We start from the raw sequence: 14,628 nt of genomic DNA on the forward strand, positions 1-14,628 counted from the left end.
TACACATCTGATGCATTGCAATCACACCCGCTCGACGAAATGCTCTACTCTATGTCTACAGGAACCTAGCTTTCCTGCTCACCATCATCGGAGGCGATGTCGCGCATGCGCCCGTCAACTTGCGGCGCGACGATGGCAACGTCGGGCGCGAGGTCCTTGAGCTCAGCCTTGCGCTTGGGGTCGACCAGGAGGCCAGGAGTCCCAGTGCGCGGAGTTGCGGCAGGCGGCGTCTTGTCATAAATCGTCTGGTGGCGGAGCTTGCGGCCGTCGCAGGGGTCGACATCGCTCATGTGTTCGTGCTTGGCGACGTGCAGTGCCTCACGGATGGTGACCCAGTCGTGCTCAATCACATGGCGGCGCAGCATGCCCCACCCAGACGTCGAGATCGATGAAATCGACGACTCGACCTGCTCAGTCTTAACAGCCGTGGCAGCTTCCACAATGTTCTTGAAGCTCGGGTGCATTGGAGATGTGCCCGGCGAGTCCACGAATTGACCCAAGTCGTACTTGGCCTTGGAAGGCGAGCTCGCAATAGACTGAGAAGGCGAGCACTGTAACGTCCTATGCCGCTTTAACAAGTTCGACGTCCGGGAGCAGATGTGATCGAGGTGGTCCTGGTGAGCTTCTGCGGCGGGCTGCGTCATTCTAAAGATGAAGGACGAGCCGAGGAGGAACGAGCGGATGATGGAACTCATGCTCTGGCCCACCTCATGGTCGACTATCATGTGGCGGTCCTTCAGCGCCTCGAAGCCGTCGAAGCCTTTCGCCATGTAGTCTCGCGTGATCTGGGTGTTAGAGAGGTCACTGGAGCGCTTTCAGCCCGTCTCCCGCTCACGACGTAATATGTACGGCCGCCCTCCACGTTCTTGACCTCCTCGCCGAGCTTAACCCTGGCCTGCTTGATCTCGATGCGCGTACCGTCGGGCTGTTCCATGTAGAGAACCTCGGCGCTAGGGTCGTATTCGTCATCATTGTGCTCAGTCTCCTGTACAGTGAGGTGGATGCTGTCGATGCGCTGCCCAGGAGGCTTGCGGTGGTCCCACTCCACTGCGAGTCCAGCCACGATGGGGAAACGGCTGTGGTCAGCTATCCAACTCAAGGGGCCACGTACCCTTCTTGGGCAGGCCACTTGGACAAGGCGCTCTCCAGAGTGTCCCAGATCCCTTTGCCATCAATCTCGAGGCACACAACCGGGTCATCGAATGCAAAGATCTCTGTATGTCAGCCGAATTCGTTGGCACACAACCTCACCAAGGATGTCACCCAGCGTGATGATACCTGGGCCGTACTGCGAGTCGCCTCGCAGTGTCCCACCACAGATGATGACCGCGTCCGCGCCCTCAGTGAGGGTCTTACCCCCTTCACCATCTGCGCCATCCTTCTCGAATCTGACGCGCGCGTTCTTCTCCACCAGGCTCTCGTCGTACGCATGCAGCAACACGTCCGCAGCCCAATTACCGAGCGCGCACTCCTGCGTGCGTACGATTTCGGAGCGCGCGTCGAACGGCGTGATAGTGTAACACACAGGCTGGTGGAGAGTCTTTGTAACAGAATCGAGCAGGTTCTTCACGAGCTTGTCGAGCTTTGGCGACGTAGGGGAGGCGGGGGTGACGTAGTGATGCTTCCCGGTCAAGGAAGTGATGACGCGTCGGCGGACCGCGTTCTCGTTGGGTGGGGATAGCTCGAGCGTCGCCTCACTCAAGTCGCGGAAGTCCGTGCCACTCTTGATGAGGCTTGGCGTCAGTCTGCTCGTCTGGAGCGACTCACCGGACACCGTCATCGTCACGCGTCCCCGGCCTGTCCCGGAGCCCGACATAACCCTCCCACGAGTCGGCACCCTTGCCAATCTGCTGTCAGCTGAGGGTAATTTCGTCTATCTACGAACGTAGTATATCTGGAGTTAGCTTGACGATGGCGGATCCATAGCTAACGTACGTGATCATGCCCGCCAATGATGAGGTCAACACCCTGTTCGTTCTGGGTGTCGCGGTCCTTGACGGCGCCAAGGTCCTTGGCAAGCTGGATATCATTGGGCACGCGTGAGTGAGTGAGCGCGATGATAATGTCGACGCGGTGCGGTCCGTTCGGGTCACGCAGCTCCCTGGACAGTTCGAGGCCGACCTCCTTCATGGGCCGGTAGGCAAAGTTGTTGGGCCACGATGGGATGGTCGCGATCCAGTCCCTGCTGTTAGGGCCTGGGCGTGGAGTTGGGGGGTACACTCACTCCTCGACGAGGCCGACAAGACCGATGCGGACGCCACACCGCTCCGTCACGTAGAAGCGGTGGAGCGGGACCGGTGTCGTGCCAGTAAGCGTATCCACGACATTGCTGAGCAGCCAGGGAAAGTTGGTGTCGCCCACAAGCTTGGTCATGTGCGGGTATCCAAAGTCGAAGTCGTGGTTGCCTGGGTCAGGAGTGCGGGGAAGGTGACTCACCAATGCAAGCAGCATCAAGTTTGAGTGCGTTGAGGATGGGAACCTGGCGTTAGTGGCAGTCGACCTGGTCAAGATCAAAGACTCATTCAGAGGTCCCATTGCGCGTTCACAGGGCGCAGAGTGGACCCGAATAGGACGCACCATATGACTTCCGCGTGTCACGCTGCTCTCGACCGAGGGGCTAAACACGTCCCCCGCGAAAAGGACGAGGCCGTCCTGTGTTCCATTCTCCTGCGTTTTCCACTCCTGTCTGATTGTGTTGATGAGCTGGCCGAACTGGCCTACGCCGATCTCGGCGTCAGGCTTCACATCCTCCTCTGGCGACCCCGGCTGGGGCACGAAGCGCTGCGAGACGCGGTACACGTCGTTGAACGCGAGCAATGGGAGGTTGACGGACATGCAGTTGGATGGGTACGAAAGGAAGAGGGGGGAGGGGGAGGGGCGTTAGGAAGAAGAAGAGCAAGATGAAGAGAGAGAGAGAGAGAGAGAGAGAGAGAGAGAGAGAGGAACCCAAGTTCCAACAAATCCAAACAAGGTTGCGCGCAGTTCAGATGTCATTGATCGTCGCAACTGGCTCGTCATTGTTAATTAATGGTTAAAGCACGTGGAGGTGGAGGCGGGGCTCCTCCTCGTTGTTGACTTTGGATGTCACCTGGATCCGATAATACATGCATGTCCTGTTCTCTCTATCTATACGACTGTCAAGTTGAGCCGGATGCCCATACACGCCATCTCCGCACACAGGTACCGGAAGACGTCTGATGTCAGCTCCAATCCCCCCAGCAAAAAGTGACTTACACGGCACCGCAACTACGTCCATCTTGCTGTTACCGCCAACGGCCTTGGCCGCTATGCCGACGCTCGAGGGCTGCATCGCGCCGTCGAGGGCCCCAGGCTGCTCGTGCCGCTCACAGATCCGGCAGTACTCGGCACGGCGCCCGTCGTTGGGTCCGACCGTGTCGTCGAACCCGAGCGAGATGAGAGACCCGCACGAGCGGCACACCCATGCTGTCGAGTAGTCGGAGCAGTTCATCAGGCGGTCCTGGAGGAGGAACGATGTACCGTGCGCGATGAGAGCATCACGCTCCATCTCACCGAAACGGATACCACCGGCGCGCTTACGACCCTTGACGGGCTGACGGGTGAGGCTGTCGACAGGACCTGTGGCACGGGCCTGGAACTTGTCGTTGACCATGTGACGCAGACGCTGGTACGCGCACACGCCGATGTAGATGTCGGCGCGGAGCTCCTCGCCCGTGATGCCCGAGTACATCGGCTCGTTGCCGTGGTAATTGTAGCCTGCCTTGAGGAGCTGCTCGCCAAAGTACTCCACGGGCCTGTCGTCGTCCGAGAACTTGAATGGAGTGCCGTCCTGTGCCATGCCGTGCAGCGCACCACTCTTGCCGGCCAGGAACTCGACCAACATTCCGATTGTCATACGCGACGGGAACGCGTGCGGGTTGATGATGACGTCGGGCTGCATCCCGCTCTCGCTGAATGGCATGTCGATCATGGGGAACCTTTGCGAGCAAACACCCTTCTGGCCGTGACGCGACGAGAACTTGTCGCCGATAAGAGGGGAACGCGGAATGCGCAGCGTGATCTGGATCTTCTGCAGCTCCGAGTCGCCGAGGTCGGACCCAAGCACGCGCACAGTCTCGACGTACGCCGTCTCGTCACCCTTGTACTTGTGGACCTTGGTCTTGCCCGAGATGTCGTCCATGTACGCGGCCAATGGGTCGCCCGCCTTGACCTGCGTCCCGACAATCGGAAGGCCATCGTTGTCGATAAAGTTGCGCCATGGCGAGTTGTCCTTGACGTCCCGCCCGAAGCCAAAGTGCAGCGTCGGCGCAGCGGTGCGTGACCTTGCCATGTCCTTGAGGTCAAAGATGTCCGACTTGTACACAGTGCCGTAACCAAAGCCGCGCTCGTGCGCGGACTTGTTGAGAATCATCGCGTCCTCCATGTCGTAACCAGTGTACGAGATGACTGCGACGATGGCGTTCGTAGAGTTGGGGAACTGGTCGAAGCCGTAGTCGTTCCACAGCTTTGGGCGGACAATGGGCGTCTGGCCGCTCTGCAGACGATACATCTTGTTGTCTGTGCGGCGCGAGTGGGCGGTGGACGGGGTACCCATCGACTGCTTGCCCATCTGGCACTGGTACATGTTACGCGGAGACTGGTTGAAGTCGGAGAAGGGGGTCATGTTGGCAACAACGGAGAGCATCGACGTGGGGTCGAGCTCGACATGCGTGCTGACGTTCTTCTCAATCTCCTCGGGCGTGATGGCAATGTCCATGTACACCTGCTCGAACGTGCCGACGTGGTCGAGCTTGCTGTTGGGCAGGTACGTGACAGGGCGCATCATGCGCGAGCGCGAGCCGAAAAGGTACAAGCCGGGGTACTGGCCGGCCGAAGTGACAGGGACATGGCCGATTTCGAGGTCAAGCGGCACGCGCGCGTCGCCCTCTGTCTTGAGACGGCGGAGCATGAGAGCCAGCTTGGCGACAACAGGTGGCGTGGCCCAGCCGATGACACGGCCGTCGAGCTGCACAGTAACGTAGCGCTTGCCGTCAATGTTGCTCGCAAAGACCTGCGACATGCCGTGCTCGGAAAGGAGGCGAGCGATTTGGGTCGTGTCAAGCGTCTTGGTGACGATCTGGCACGTGTGCGAAAGGTGGTTGAGCAGGCCACAAGGCGAACCGTCTGGAGTGTGGACGGGGCACAGGAAGCCCCACGACTCTGGCAAGAGCTTGCGGACCGACGTCGTCTTGAGCTCGGCGAAGAACGCACCACGGTGAATACACCGGAAGTGGGAGAGGTAGCGGTAAAAGTTGAGCTTCTCGGCCACAATGGTGAAACCACTCGTCTGCTGAAGGTCGAGGCCAGTCGGCGAGACGAGGTTACCGGTGGCGAGGAAGTATGAGAGCTTTGCGCCCACATCAAAGTTGACCTTGGAGAGCACGCTGGGGAAGTACTTTGCGCTCGTAAAGTCCTTTACGCGGTTCATCCGGATGTCCTGGAGGATCTGCTGGCGGACGCCGAGGAGCGACTCCTCAAAGCGCTCTTTGATGATCATCGAGTAGAGGAAACCAGGGAGGAGGACCTCGTGGAGCTGCGGCGAGTCCGGGTTGTCCGGGCAAGACGAACCAGCGACCATCGAGTAGAGCTTGCGGAGCATGAAGAGGAGCATGCGGAACTTCTCGCGGGGGTTCGGGAGGTGGACGAGCACAACCTTCTTGAGCAGGAAGCTGCCGACCTGGACGTTGCTCCAGTCCTCTGGGCAGTTCATGACGACACGGAACTTGTCACCGAGGTACTCGAGGCACTGAGTGCCGGTGTGTAAACCCCACGCCTTCTGGCCACGGAGGAGGAGCTCGACACGGTCCGTGAGGAAAGTGTTGTCGGACTCGCCCTGGACGAGGCCCTCAAAGATCTCAAGGTCGCTCGCGTCGACGAGCGCCTTAAGAATGAGCACGAGGGGAATCATGTACTCGACCTTGCGCCAAGCAAAACGCAGGGTCGCACCACCCGAGGAGAGGTAGTGGATCGTGTTGGTGCAGGCTGACTGGTCGGGACGAACGCAGCGGATCTGGCAACCGTAACGCGAGTACCCGACACCACGCTTGGCAAAGGACGGACGCTCGAGGTTGATGGGGAAGTGGCGGCGGGGGAGGATGAGATAGCGGACGAGCTTTTCGTTACCGTTGACGATAAAGTACCCGCCCCAGGACGAGCTCTCTTCCCCGCGCCGCACGAGCTCGGCGCTAGATGCGCCACGGAGGTTGCAGCGCTGCGACTTTACCATGACGGGAAGCAGGCCGCACTCGCGAATCTCGTCGTACTCGCGCGTGGTCCCCTCCTCGGTAGTCACCTTCCACTTGATGGTGACAGTCAGGCGGGAGCGGTAGGTGGTGAGGCGCTCACGTGCTTCGGAAGGGTAGATGCGACGCTCAATGGCGAGCTTGTCGCGGTCAGATACCATGGGCTTGCTCATCGCAACCTGCGATATCCGGTCTGCCATCAGCGCCGCTGGGGGCAATACGCAATACGCACAGGTGATCTTGTTGCCAAAGGGCATTCGGTCCGTCGGTTTGCCGTCAAACACCACTTTCTCGCCAAGGTCCTGCACACCAAGCTGGAGGAGTCCCGCCGCTCCGTCGTCACCGCCCTCGGTGAGTGCGTCAAAGCTCTCAATGTGAGGGCGGACGAGCTCCTCGAGCTTCTGGAAGTCGGGCCCATTGACGTTTGGGTGTCGGTTCTGACGCTCGCGGGTGAGGGTCCCGAACGTCGACTTGTCGGGAAACTTTGACGATGTCGCCTTTGAAGGCGACAGGGGGTCGAAGGCCGCGACCATTGCTGATGTGTTGAATGAGGTAGAGAGCGCGACGCAAGACACTAACGGCTCCAGCCGGCCGTCATCCATCGCCATCAAGATTTCAAGCAGCAGCCAGAGACCAACAATTTTGCCTCCGCCCGTTCCTGACCTCCACCAAAGCGGATTAGGAAATCCAATTAAAGGAGCGTGAATGAGGGTTTCTAATGCTCAGGGTATCCACAAGTGCCCAGCCCAGCTGGGATGGCATTACAGCTAAACATGGCTTAACCTAATGATCCTAATCCGCTTGATGATGAGATTTGCTTCCACCTATTTGAGAGACAAGGACAGGAAGGGTGTGCACAGATCATTGTTGAATGCTATACTGTAGAAATGTGATTGTAAGCACGTTCCTTGTCTACATCATTGTTCAAACGTCCCAACCACCCACTTGTCACATCGTTAACGCTACGACCTCGTCTTATATCTAACACTACAATGTCATTGCTCACATCTTCCCCAAATGCTCCACAACTCTCAAAACACATCTCACACCATGCTCGCAGATGACGACGAAATTTACAACTACCTGACAAAGTGTCGACAGCTCCTCATGTTCGCCCTCACTGAGGAGGAACACTCGGATCTTCGCGAGGTCATGTTCCCCGCCCTGGCAGGTTGTGTCAAGCCTCGACCAGACAAGCTCCGTCAGCTCATGCACCTCTACCACAACATTGTCCTCGAGGTCTGCGACTGGATGGTCTACTCCAAGGGCTACCCCCACATCCTCATCGAAAGCTACTACTCGTTCGACGCGTTCCTTCAGCGCGTTGACGCGGCCATCATCGACGAGTGCCACGGTGTCGAGCGCATCTGGTCACGACGTGGGTCAAAGACCACGTCACTTGCCACCGTATGCCCCCTCCTCCCGATTGTTAATTGTGCTGATTATCAGGTGCGCGAAGCTCGCGAAGCACCGAGCGAGCACAGCATGGCAAGCACGCCCACCGCCAAGGAAACGATTCCGCTTCCCAAGGGCCTAGTGAACCTCAACACTCCGCCCCTCACTTCCCCTGAGAGCGAGAAGCCCGCGTCGATTCCTGAGACCACTCCACTTGCCCTAATCCCAGAGCCCGAGCCAAAGCCTCTAGTAGCCAACATCATCAACCAGGTCCTGCCTAGTCCCACGACGCCAAGCACCCCGCCCAAGCTCAGCCAAGAGCTTCCCCCCGTCCCGCCTGCTTTGCAGATGTCCATGTTCGACGACGAGCCGTCAATCTCTATCCCCACACTCTCTCGCCCCCGTTCGTTGTCCATGGCTGACCCCGTGTCGATCATGGTCACGCCCTCGAGCGCAACCCCCTCGTTTGCATCTAACAAGACTCCGAAATCCTCGCCCATCGTCGGCGAATTCAAGCACCACGACAAGCTTACTCCTTCATTTCCCCCTCCCGCATTCATCTCCCGCCGCTCAGAGGCAAAGCCTGAGCGCCCCGACCTCCGTCACGAGGCACGGTCCGAAGCTAAGCCCGAGCGCGCCGAGCCCGAGCCACACTCGGTATCCTCCTCCGTCTCTTCCTCTTCCATCAGCTCGCCCCGCCTCCGTCCCATGTCATCGTCAGGCAGTCTCTCCCACCACTGGTGGCAACTCACCAACCGCTCCCGCCGAGCCTCTGCTCCCGTCATGTGAAGCCGCTTCCTCGCTGCGATTGTCAAGCCCTGGAAATGGCCGCTGCTGGAGCAGGGAATCCGCTACGGTCACACCGGGTCCGCTCACGCCCCGCAGCCTCATGGCGTGGAGACGCAAGAGGAGTCGGCGGATACTGTTTGCTGTAGTTCTGTTTCTTGTCATGTTGCTTAGCCTCTCGCGATGATAAAAATTGTATCTAGATTGTGGAATATTGGCTTGGCTGGTTTCTTGTAACCCCTGTGTTCTGGTCGGCGGATGCGGCGGGGTGTGTTCGAGTCGACGCCAACGAGTGGGTAAAAGGAGACAATCGCCCCAAAGTACTCTATGAATTGGCAGCCAATGGCCAGGCGCGGAAGCATACTCCCGTTAGACACAAGTTGACATCACATTCACAACATGAGACAGAGCAAACTCCTACTCTCTCATATTTTACACCCATCCGCATCCTCATAATGGATCTAGTTGGTCCATCCGCTTCTTCAAGTGAGCAGCTTGTTCGAGGTGGTGCTGACGATATAGATCAGCCGCACAAAAGCATTCGTCGCGGAGACGAGGCCCAATACTTGCCCGAAACAGGCCCCTCTTGTTGGTCCCAGTCGCCGACTCTGTGGAGCTAACTCTAGTCCATCTCCTTAGAGAAGCGTTAATGAACTCGCCTACCCCGCCAAGGGAAATTCCGACACTTCCTCGCCCGCGCGTCCGCCAAACCGACGAGGAACGCAAAGCCAAACGCCGTGTTCCCGAGGACAAGCGCCGCCGCGTCGAGGTCTCCTGCGACCGCTGCAAGCTCCGCAAGACAAAGTGCATCCGTGAAGCTACTGAGGCCACATGCAAGGAATGCGCAAAGGCCGGCCAGGCCTGCGTCTCCAGCCTTCCCCGGAAGCGGCGCATCTACGCAACTGAAGAGCAGCTCACTGGGCGGTTTCGAGCACTGGACGCCATCGTGCGCCACCTCTTCGCCGGTCGCGATCTAGACTCGGACGAGGCGGTTGAGGCGCTCGCTGAGGAACTTGGAGCTGGACGTGCAGACGTGGGCAGTGCGATTAGCGACGCGCCTGTCAATCAGCGCCTGGCAAATCTAACCGTGCCCGAGGGCCGTCTGATGCCAGCGCCGACTGGCCCCATGTATCTCGGTGCAGCGAGTACGATCCTCTTCGCTTCGCAGGTGCGGGACTTGCTAAAGAAGAGCCAACTCGACAAGCTCACGCTGTTCGACGAGGCGGAGCTGAGGCGCTTCATGCAGGCGGCTGATTTTGCGTCGTTCGGCGCTTCCAGCTCCCACACCGGTCTCCATGAGGCGAATGACACGGCGATCCAGCCAAAGTCTATCTTTCACTCCGACGTTCTGGTTGCCACTCTTCCTGCACGAGAGTTGTGTGACGACCTCCTTCGCGGATTCTTCGGGCGTGTCCACCCGTCATTCTCTATCTTCTACATCGCCTCTTTCCAGGAGCTGTACGGAGCTGTTTGGGCCCGCGACCGGCAAGAGCTCGACCCCGGATGGGTGTGTGCCCTGTTAATGGTACTTGTTTTGGGGGCACAAGCGCTCGAGTCGGAAAGGGGCAGCTCGCCTCTCACTCCAGCGGTGCACGCAAGGTACCTCAACATCGTGATGGCCAATCTTGGCCGCCTGGTCACAACCGCATCCCTCGCTAGCGTCCAGGCACTTATGCTTGTGTCGCTGTACCAATACAACGCTGGAGAGCGGTGCACGGCGTGGACGATCATCGGAGAGGCTGCACGTGTCGCCGTCTCGCTTGGCATGCATCGCGACGGCGAAGACGGCAACTTTGACTCGGTTCAGCGCAACCTCCGCCGCCTCGTGTGGTGGCAGCTCTTCATCTTTGAGCAGACTCTGTCCCTCGACTTGGGACGCCCTGGTACTGGTACCGACCTTGTTGACGTCACGGTTGCACTGCCCGACCCAACCATCATGGACCAGGGCGATTATCCTCCAGGCTATCTCAAACATGCGGTCTCCCTCGCTGACCTCTCTATCAAGGTTAAGCGCTTCGTCGCCGCCACGTCGATGGAATACAAGGATCCTCGCAAGCTTGCTCACTCGACAATGCAGGCTGAAGATCTCCACCGCCTGCTACTCCGCTGGGAATCGCATCTCGGTGACCTCCTTGACACCGAGTATCCTTATGCGACGGCAAGGCTCCGCCGCATGCACCTCCTCCTGCATGTCCAGTACCAGCATCTAACATCCGTCCTTGGCCGACCGTTCGTACTCGCACACGCTCATCACTTGGCCCTGTCACGCACTCAGGCAGTCCACCCTCTGGATCAGCGTTTGGAAGCGCTGGCTACCACGGCGCGCGACGCTGCGCGCCTGACGCTCAACTACCTCCGTCGCATGGCTGAGAATGATATCCTCGAGTCCCAAACCTGGTTGGACTTTTCCTATGCCCATCACGCGACGTTCATCCTCGGCCTCCACTCCAAGTTTGGGGCCAAGGACCCAGTCGACCGCCACGCTGTTAGCGACTTGGTGAACCGTGCGCAACGCCTCATCCTTGCCCCGACATACCGCCTCCTCATGCAGCTCACGACGCAATACGCATACATGGTCGGTCTAGCACCCGGTTCGGACGTGCCTATTCGCACGAGTATGAGGGTCAGCAGCCAGCGACTTGCGCCGATGCAAAGCCAGGCGTCACTCGAAGAACTCTTTTCCATCCTCCCTTCGCAGCCTGAGGCTGTCGAGCCGTTTGGCGATCTGCGTGCATTCGGGATGGACGGCGCGATGCCGATGGACTACTTTGAAGTTGGACTGAGGAACCCCACGGTGATGGAAGGCGGTTTGGGGGGACGTGGTTCGCGGTGATCACGTTGTTTTCCAAAGCTGCTTGATTGGATCCATTGGGCATTGGGACATGGGCGTTGTTGAGACGTGGGGTGGCGGTGGCGGTGGCGGGATGACGGAGGGCCAGAGGGGGGATTTACTCGTTGCCGCCGGTTTGGGGTGGTTTGAGGTCTGTGCAGTTGTCTTGGTAGGTTTGGACTAGAAGAACACAAAAACATGAGTCGATGAGTTGGAATGTGTGACTTGATTGAATCATCCTTGAAGCGCCACGCACTTTCAACTTGCCCCAAAACAACTCAACATTCATTCACCTTTCTCTTCCTCGCCACCCGACACCACTTACACACTATTCCTATTCAATCTGAAATACAATTCACAATCATCACATCCAAACCCATCTTATAACTCACCATCTCTTATGTTTTCCTCTTCTCACTCTCACTCTCACTCTCACTCTCACTCTCACTCTGACAACTACACCCTCACCTTGACTGTTCTCCTATCATGACCCGCGGCCCTCTCCGCCACGAGTCCCTCATGGTACGTCTTACCTGACTCTGTCTACAGGTCTAACGACAGGACCCGCACATCTTCACTTCAAGCGGAGAGTACGTGCTCCCCGAGGCCGCGATCATCGCCAAAGGCAACTCTCTCTGGGCCGACGGCAATGTGTCTCTTGACCACGTTCCCGACACCCGCATGCCCGAGATGGCTGCTACCGTCGCGGTCCAAGACGAAGATGGCACCTGGCTGGCTGGTTTCAAACCAAATGGAGACGAGTACTGCTCATGCATCCCCAACCGCCGCGACCCTCGTCGCTGTCCTCACTTATGGGCAATGATCACCGCCGTACAGGCTCAGCGCTCATTACCCAAAGTCACACCTCGCCCCTCCACGCCGGACGTGTTCCGCCCCTCCTCGCCCCTGTTCCACATTCCCCGTCCCTTGGCTCTCACCCTCGTCGGCCCACAGATCCTCCACCGATCCAAGCCGGACACGCTTGGGCTAGGTGTGGTCGAGCTCCTCGCGCGCGCTGGCAGCTTTGTTCACGCCTTCCGTGCCGCTTTCGACAAGGTGTTTATCGAGACCCTCACTCCGTCACTGCTAGCACAACTCTTTCGCTCAATCAGCCGCGGATTCTGGGTTGACTACGCCAACGTCTTCACTGCGCTCAAGGGTAAGCTCTCTTATGCAGAAAGTAAAGCTGACCCGAGCCGACCACCTGCTCGACAAGATGTCGCCCGAACCGACCGAGCTACTTCAGCGCATCATCACGCACTGCGACAGGTCGGCAGGTACTACCACTCTCCGCTCCCTCCTGCAGTGGGAAGCCGAAGCATTCGTCCGGTGCACAAAGTGCAGCCTCCTTACCTTTGGACCATCCGACTACCTGCGCTGGCGTGCGAGCGTGTACCCCGGCGCGGTGGCGACGAACAGGGAGGACCATGACGCTGCACCAGCTCTGGACCAGCTCCTCGATCTGTCCTTATTTGACACGACTCACACTCACTGCATTCGCTGCAAGACTCGCACACTGCATGTCGTAAAGCACACGCCGCTCGTCTTGGGGCGTCTGCTCCTGATTCGCATCGTTCCCGATGCTGATCCGGGGTCGCTCTTCGTCCCTCACAGCTTTACGGACAGCGTACTGGGCCACAAGTGGAACCTCGTCGGCATGCTCTCCGCGCACGGTGAGGGATACAACACTATCATCGCCGAGGACAGTGAGCTTTTCGAACTCGTCGGAGGTATGCGCCAGCCTCATCCTTTGCGTGGGCTCCCCGCGCCACCCGTACTCGTACTGTATGAGCGCCAGGATGAGGGGGAGGGGGCCTCGAGCGATTACGAGTGAGGTACACCGCCGAGGAGTGAGCTTGACAGAGGGAGCGTTGGCGCCGGAGAAGTCGAAGTAGAGTGTGGCGTTAGTTTATAATGGCGGTGGCAAGTACCCTACACTCATCCTTGGCGTCTGGTCGACAAGTAATGTAGCAAGGCGACCATCTGTGAAGTGTTGTGAGCTGTAATCAAAGCTGTAATCATGCATGTAAGCTCGTGATTGTCTTCACCCTCTTGGCATGATAGTACTGTACCTTGAAAGGGTTGCAGGCGAGGGGTACAGGCGGTGCCATTGGCCCGGCAGATAACCCTGGTTCTGTCATGTCTGTTGTGAGTGGCAAGGTGAGATATGGAAGCGAAGATGACAATTGTGAGAGCTCGTCTTGTCTAGTGTGAGATCTGCGAGTGATGCCAAAGTCCCTATGCAAATTACATGCTAAAAGGCAGCCGCTGCGGCGACTACGTATCGTACAAAAGTCTAACTGCTGTATGTATTATCGGTTCCACAACCCTCTACCACTCGATGACGCCGGGCATGTACTTGTTGATGAGACCCATGTAGTACTCCTTGACCTCCTCAACCTTGACGGGCGCGTCCGACTTGGAGTAGAGGTCGTAGGGGTTGAACGCGAGGACGGCCTCAAGCTGCTTGTGGTCGTCGTCGTTCATGAGGTGGCGGTAGGCGCCCTCACGGTGCCAGGGGTAGAACGAGTGGTAGCGAATCATGGAGAGGCCCTCGCGAGGAAGAGTCGACTGGCGCTTCATGATGTGGTAGAGGTACTCGTCGTGGCCCCACGAAAGGAGGACGTTGTCGAGACCGCACCCCGGCTCGTAGATGCCGTTCTCGGTCATGAGCTTGGGGTCGTTGTAATCGGGGTTGGCCTTGAAGGTCTCGGGGTAGATGATCTTGTCCGAGAACTTGCATCCGACGACAAAGGTGTCGCCCACAACGTCCCACTGGCCCTCGGCTCCGAAGAAGCAGAGAAGCTTGCCAAGGTCGTGCACGAGGCCGGTGAGCTGCATCCAGTCAGGCTTGCCGTCCTTGCGCATCGCCTCTGCGGTCTGGAGGAGATGCTCAATCTGGCCGACCGAAGTGTCGGGGTCGCTCTCGTCGACAAGCTCATTGAGGAGCTCCATTGCCTCCCAGACCGTCATGCGTGCACGGACATTGTCCTGGAACTGCTTGCGGATGCGGAGGTTGTACTCGAGCGTCTGCTTGGCGTGCTGTTCCTGCCTGTTAGCCACGTGATCTCTTCTTGATGGCAGGGTTTGTTGCCACTCTGTGGCAAAAGCCTGCAAGACACTCACGGCGTAGAAGTTCTTGACACGGTCGCAGGCGTCCTCATACTGACGGAAGGTCGTCTTGTCCTTCTCGGAGTCAAACTTGGACTCGGAGGTGAAGGCGTCGCGCTCCTTGAGCTTGAGAATGTTGACCTCGTCGATCTCGTCCGAGATGACGTCGAGCTTGGTAGCCACGTCCTTGACGTGCTGGGTGACCTCGGGAGTGACAGCGATAACCATTGTGACTGTGAGGGGTTC

At 58.4% G+C, this 14,628-nt stretch overlaps 6 protein-coding genes across 6 annotated transcripts; 3 read left to right on the forward strand and 3 right to left on the reverse strand.

Annotated features, from left to right (window-relative positions):
• Nucleotides 1-65: 65 nt before the first annotated feature.
• On the reverse strand, nucleotides 66-2,835 carry CcaverHIS019_0309170 (uncharacterized protein; the record flags this gene model as incomplete). The annotated part of the gene is made up of 10 exons (XM_060599416.1): nucleotides 66-785; nucleotides 836-1,076; nucleotides 1,112-1,214; nucleotides 1,252-1,733; nucleotides 1,768-1,847; nucleotides 1,886-1,894; nucleotides 1,936-2,182; nucleotides 2,225-2,405; nucleotides 2,437-2,479; nucleotides 2,578-2,835. The coding sequence occupies 10 exons, from the start codon at nucleotides 2,833-2,835 to the stop codon at nucleotides 66-68; spliced, it is 2,364 nt and encodes a 787-aa protein (XP_060456112.1).
• A 291-nt stretch (nucleotides 2,836-3,126) lies between these two features.
• Nucleotides 3,127-6,793, reverse strand: RPA135 (uncharacterized protein; the record flags this gene model as incomplete). The annotated part of the gene is made up of 3 exons (XM_060599417.1): nucleotides 3,127-3,194; nucleotides 3,235-6,453; nucleotides 6,493-6,793. The coding sequence occupies 3 exons, from the start codon at nucleotides 6,791-6,793 to the stop codon at nucleotides 3,127-3,129; spliced, it is 3,588 nt and encodes a 1,195-aa protein (XP_060456113.1).
• Nucleotides 6,794-7,310: 517 nt separating this feature from the next.
• On the forward strand, nucleotides 7,311-8,444 carry CcaverHIS019_0309190 (uncharacterized protein; the record flags this gene model as incomplete). The annotated part of the gene is made up of 2 exons (XM_060599418.1): nucleotides 7,311-7,667; nucleotides 7,710-8,444. The coding sequence occupies 2 exons, from the start codon at nucleotides 7,311-7,313 to the stop codon at nucleotides 8,442-8,444; spliced, it is 1,092 nt and encodes a 363-aa protein (XP_060456114.1).
• Nucleotides 8,445-9,090: 646 nt separating this feature from the next.
• CcaverHIS019_0309200 (uncharacterized protein) lies at nucleotides 9,091-11,274 on the forward strand (the record flags this gene model as incomplete). The annotated part of the gene is made up of 1 exon (XM_060599419.1): nucleotides 9,091-11,274. One exon carries the CDS (start codon nucleotides 9,091-9,093, stop codon nucleotides 11,272-11,274), a length of 2,184 nt encoding a protein of 727 aa, XP_060456115.1.
• A 483-nt stretch (nucleotides 11,275-11,757) lies between these two features.
• CcaverHIS019_0309210 (uncharacterized protein) lies at nucleotides 11,758-13,105 on the forward strand (the record flags this gene model as incomplete). The annotated part of the gene is made up of 3 exons (XM_060599420.1): nucleotides 11,758-11,793; nucleotides 11,833-12,430; nucleotides 12,468-13,105. 3 exons carry the CDS (start codon nucleotides 11,758-11,760, stop codon nucleotides 13,103-13,105), a joined length of 1,272 nt encoding a protein of 423 aa, XP_060456116.1.
• A 497-nt stretch (nucleotides 13,106-13,602) lies between these two features.
• Nucleotides 13,603-14,610, reverse strand: CcaverHIS019_0309220 (uncharacterized protein; the record flags this gene model as incomplete). The annotated part of the gene is made up of 2 exons (XM_060599421.1): nucleotides 13,603-14,319; nucleotides 14,398-14,610. The coding sequence occupies 2 exons, from the start codon at nucleotides 14,608-14,610 to the stop codon at nucleotides 13,603-13,605; spliced, it is 930 nt and encodes a 309-aa protein (XP_060456117.1).
• Between the last annotated feature and the right edge of the window lie 18 nt (nucleotides 14,611-14,628).

This window comes from Cutaneotrichosporon cavernicola (assembly GCF_030864355.1).
Source record: "Cutaneotrichosporon cavernicola HIS019 DNA, chromosome: 3".
NCBI classification, from domain to species: Eukaryota; Fungi; Basidiomycota; class Tremellomycetes; order Trichosporonales; family Trichosporonaceae; genus Cutaneotrichosporon; species Cutaneotrichosporon cavernicola.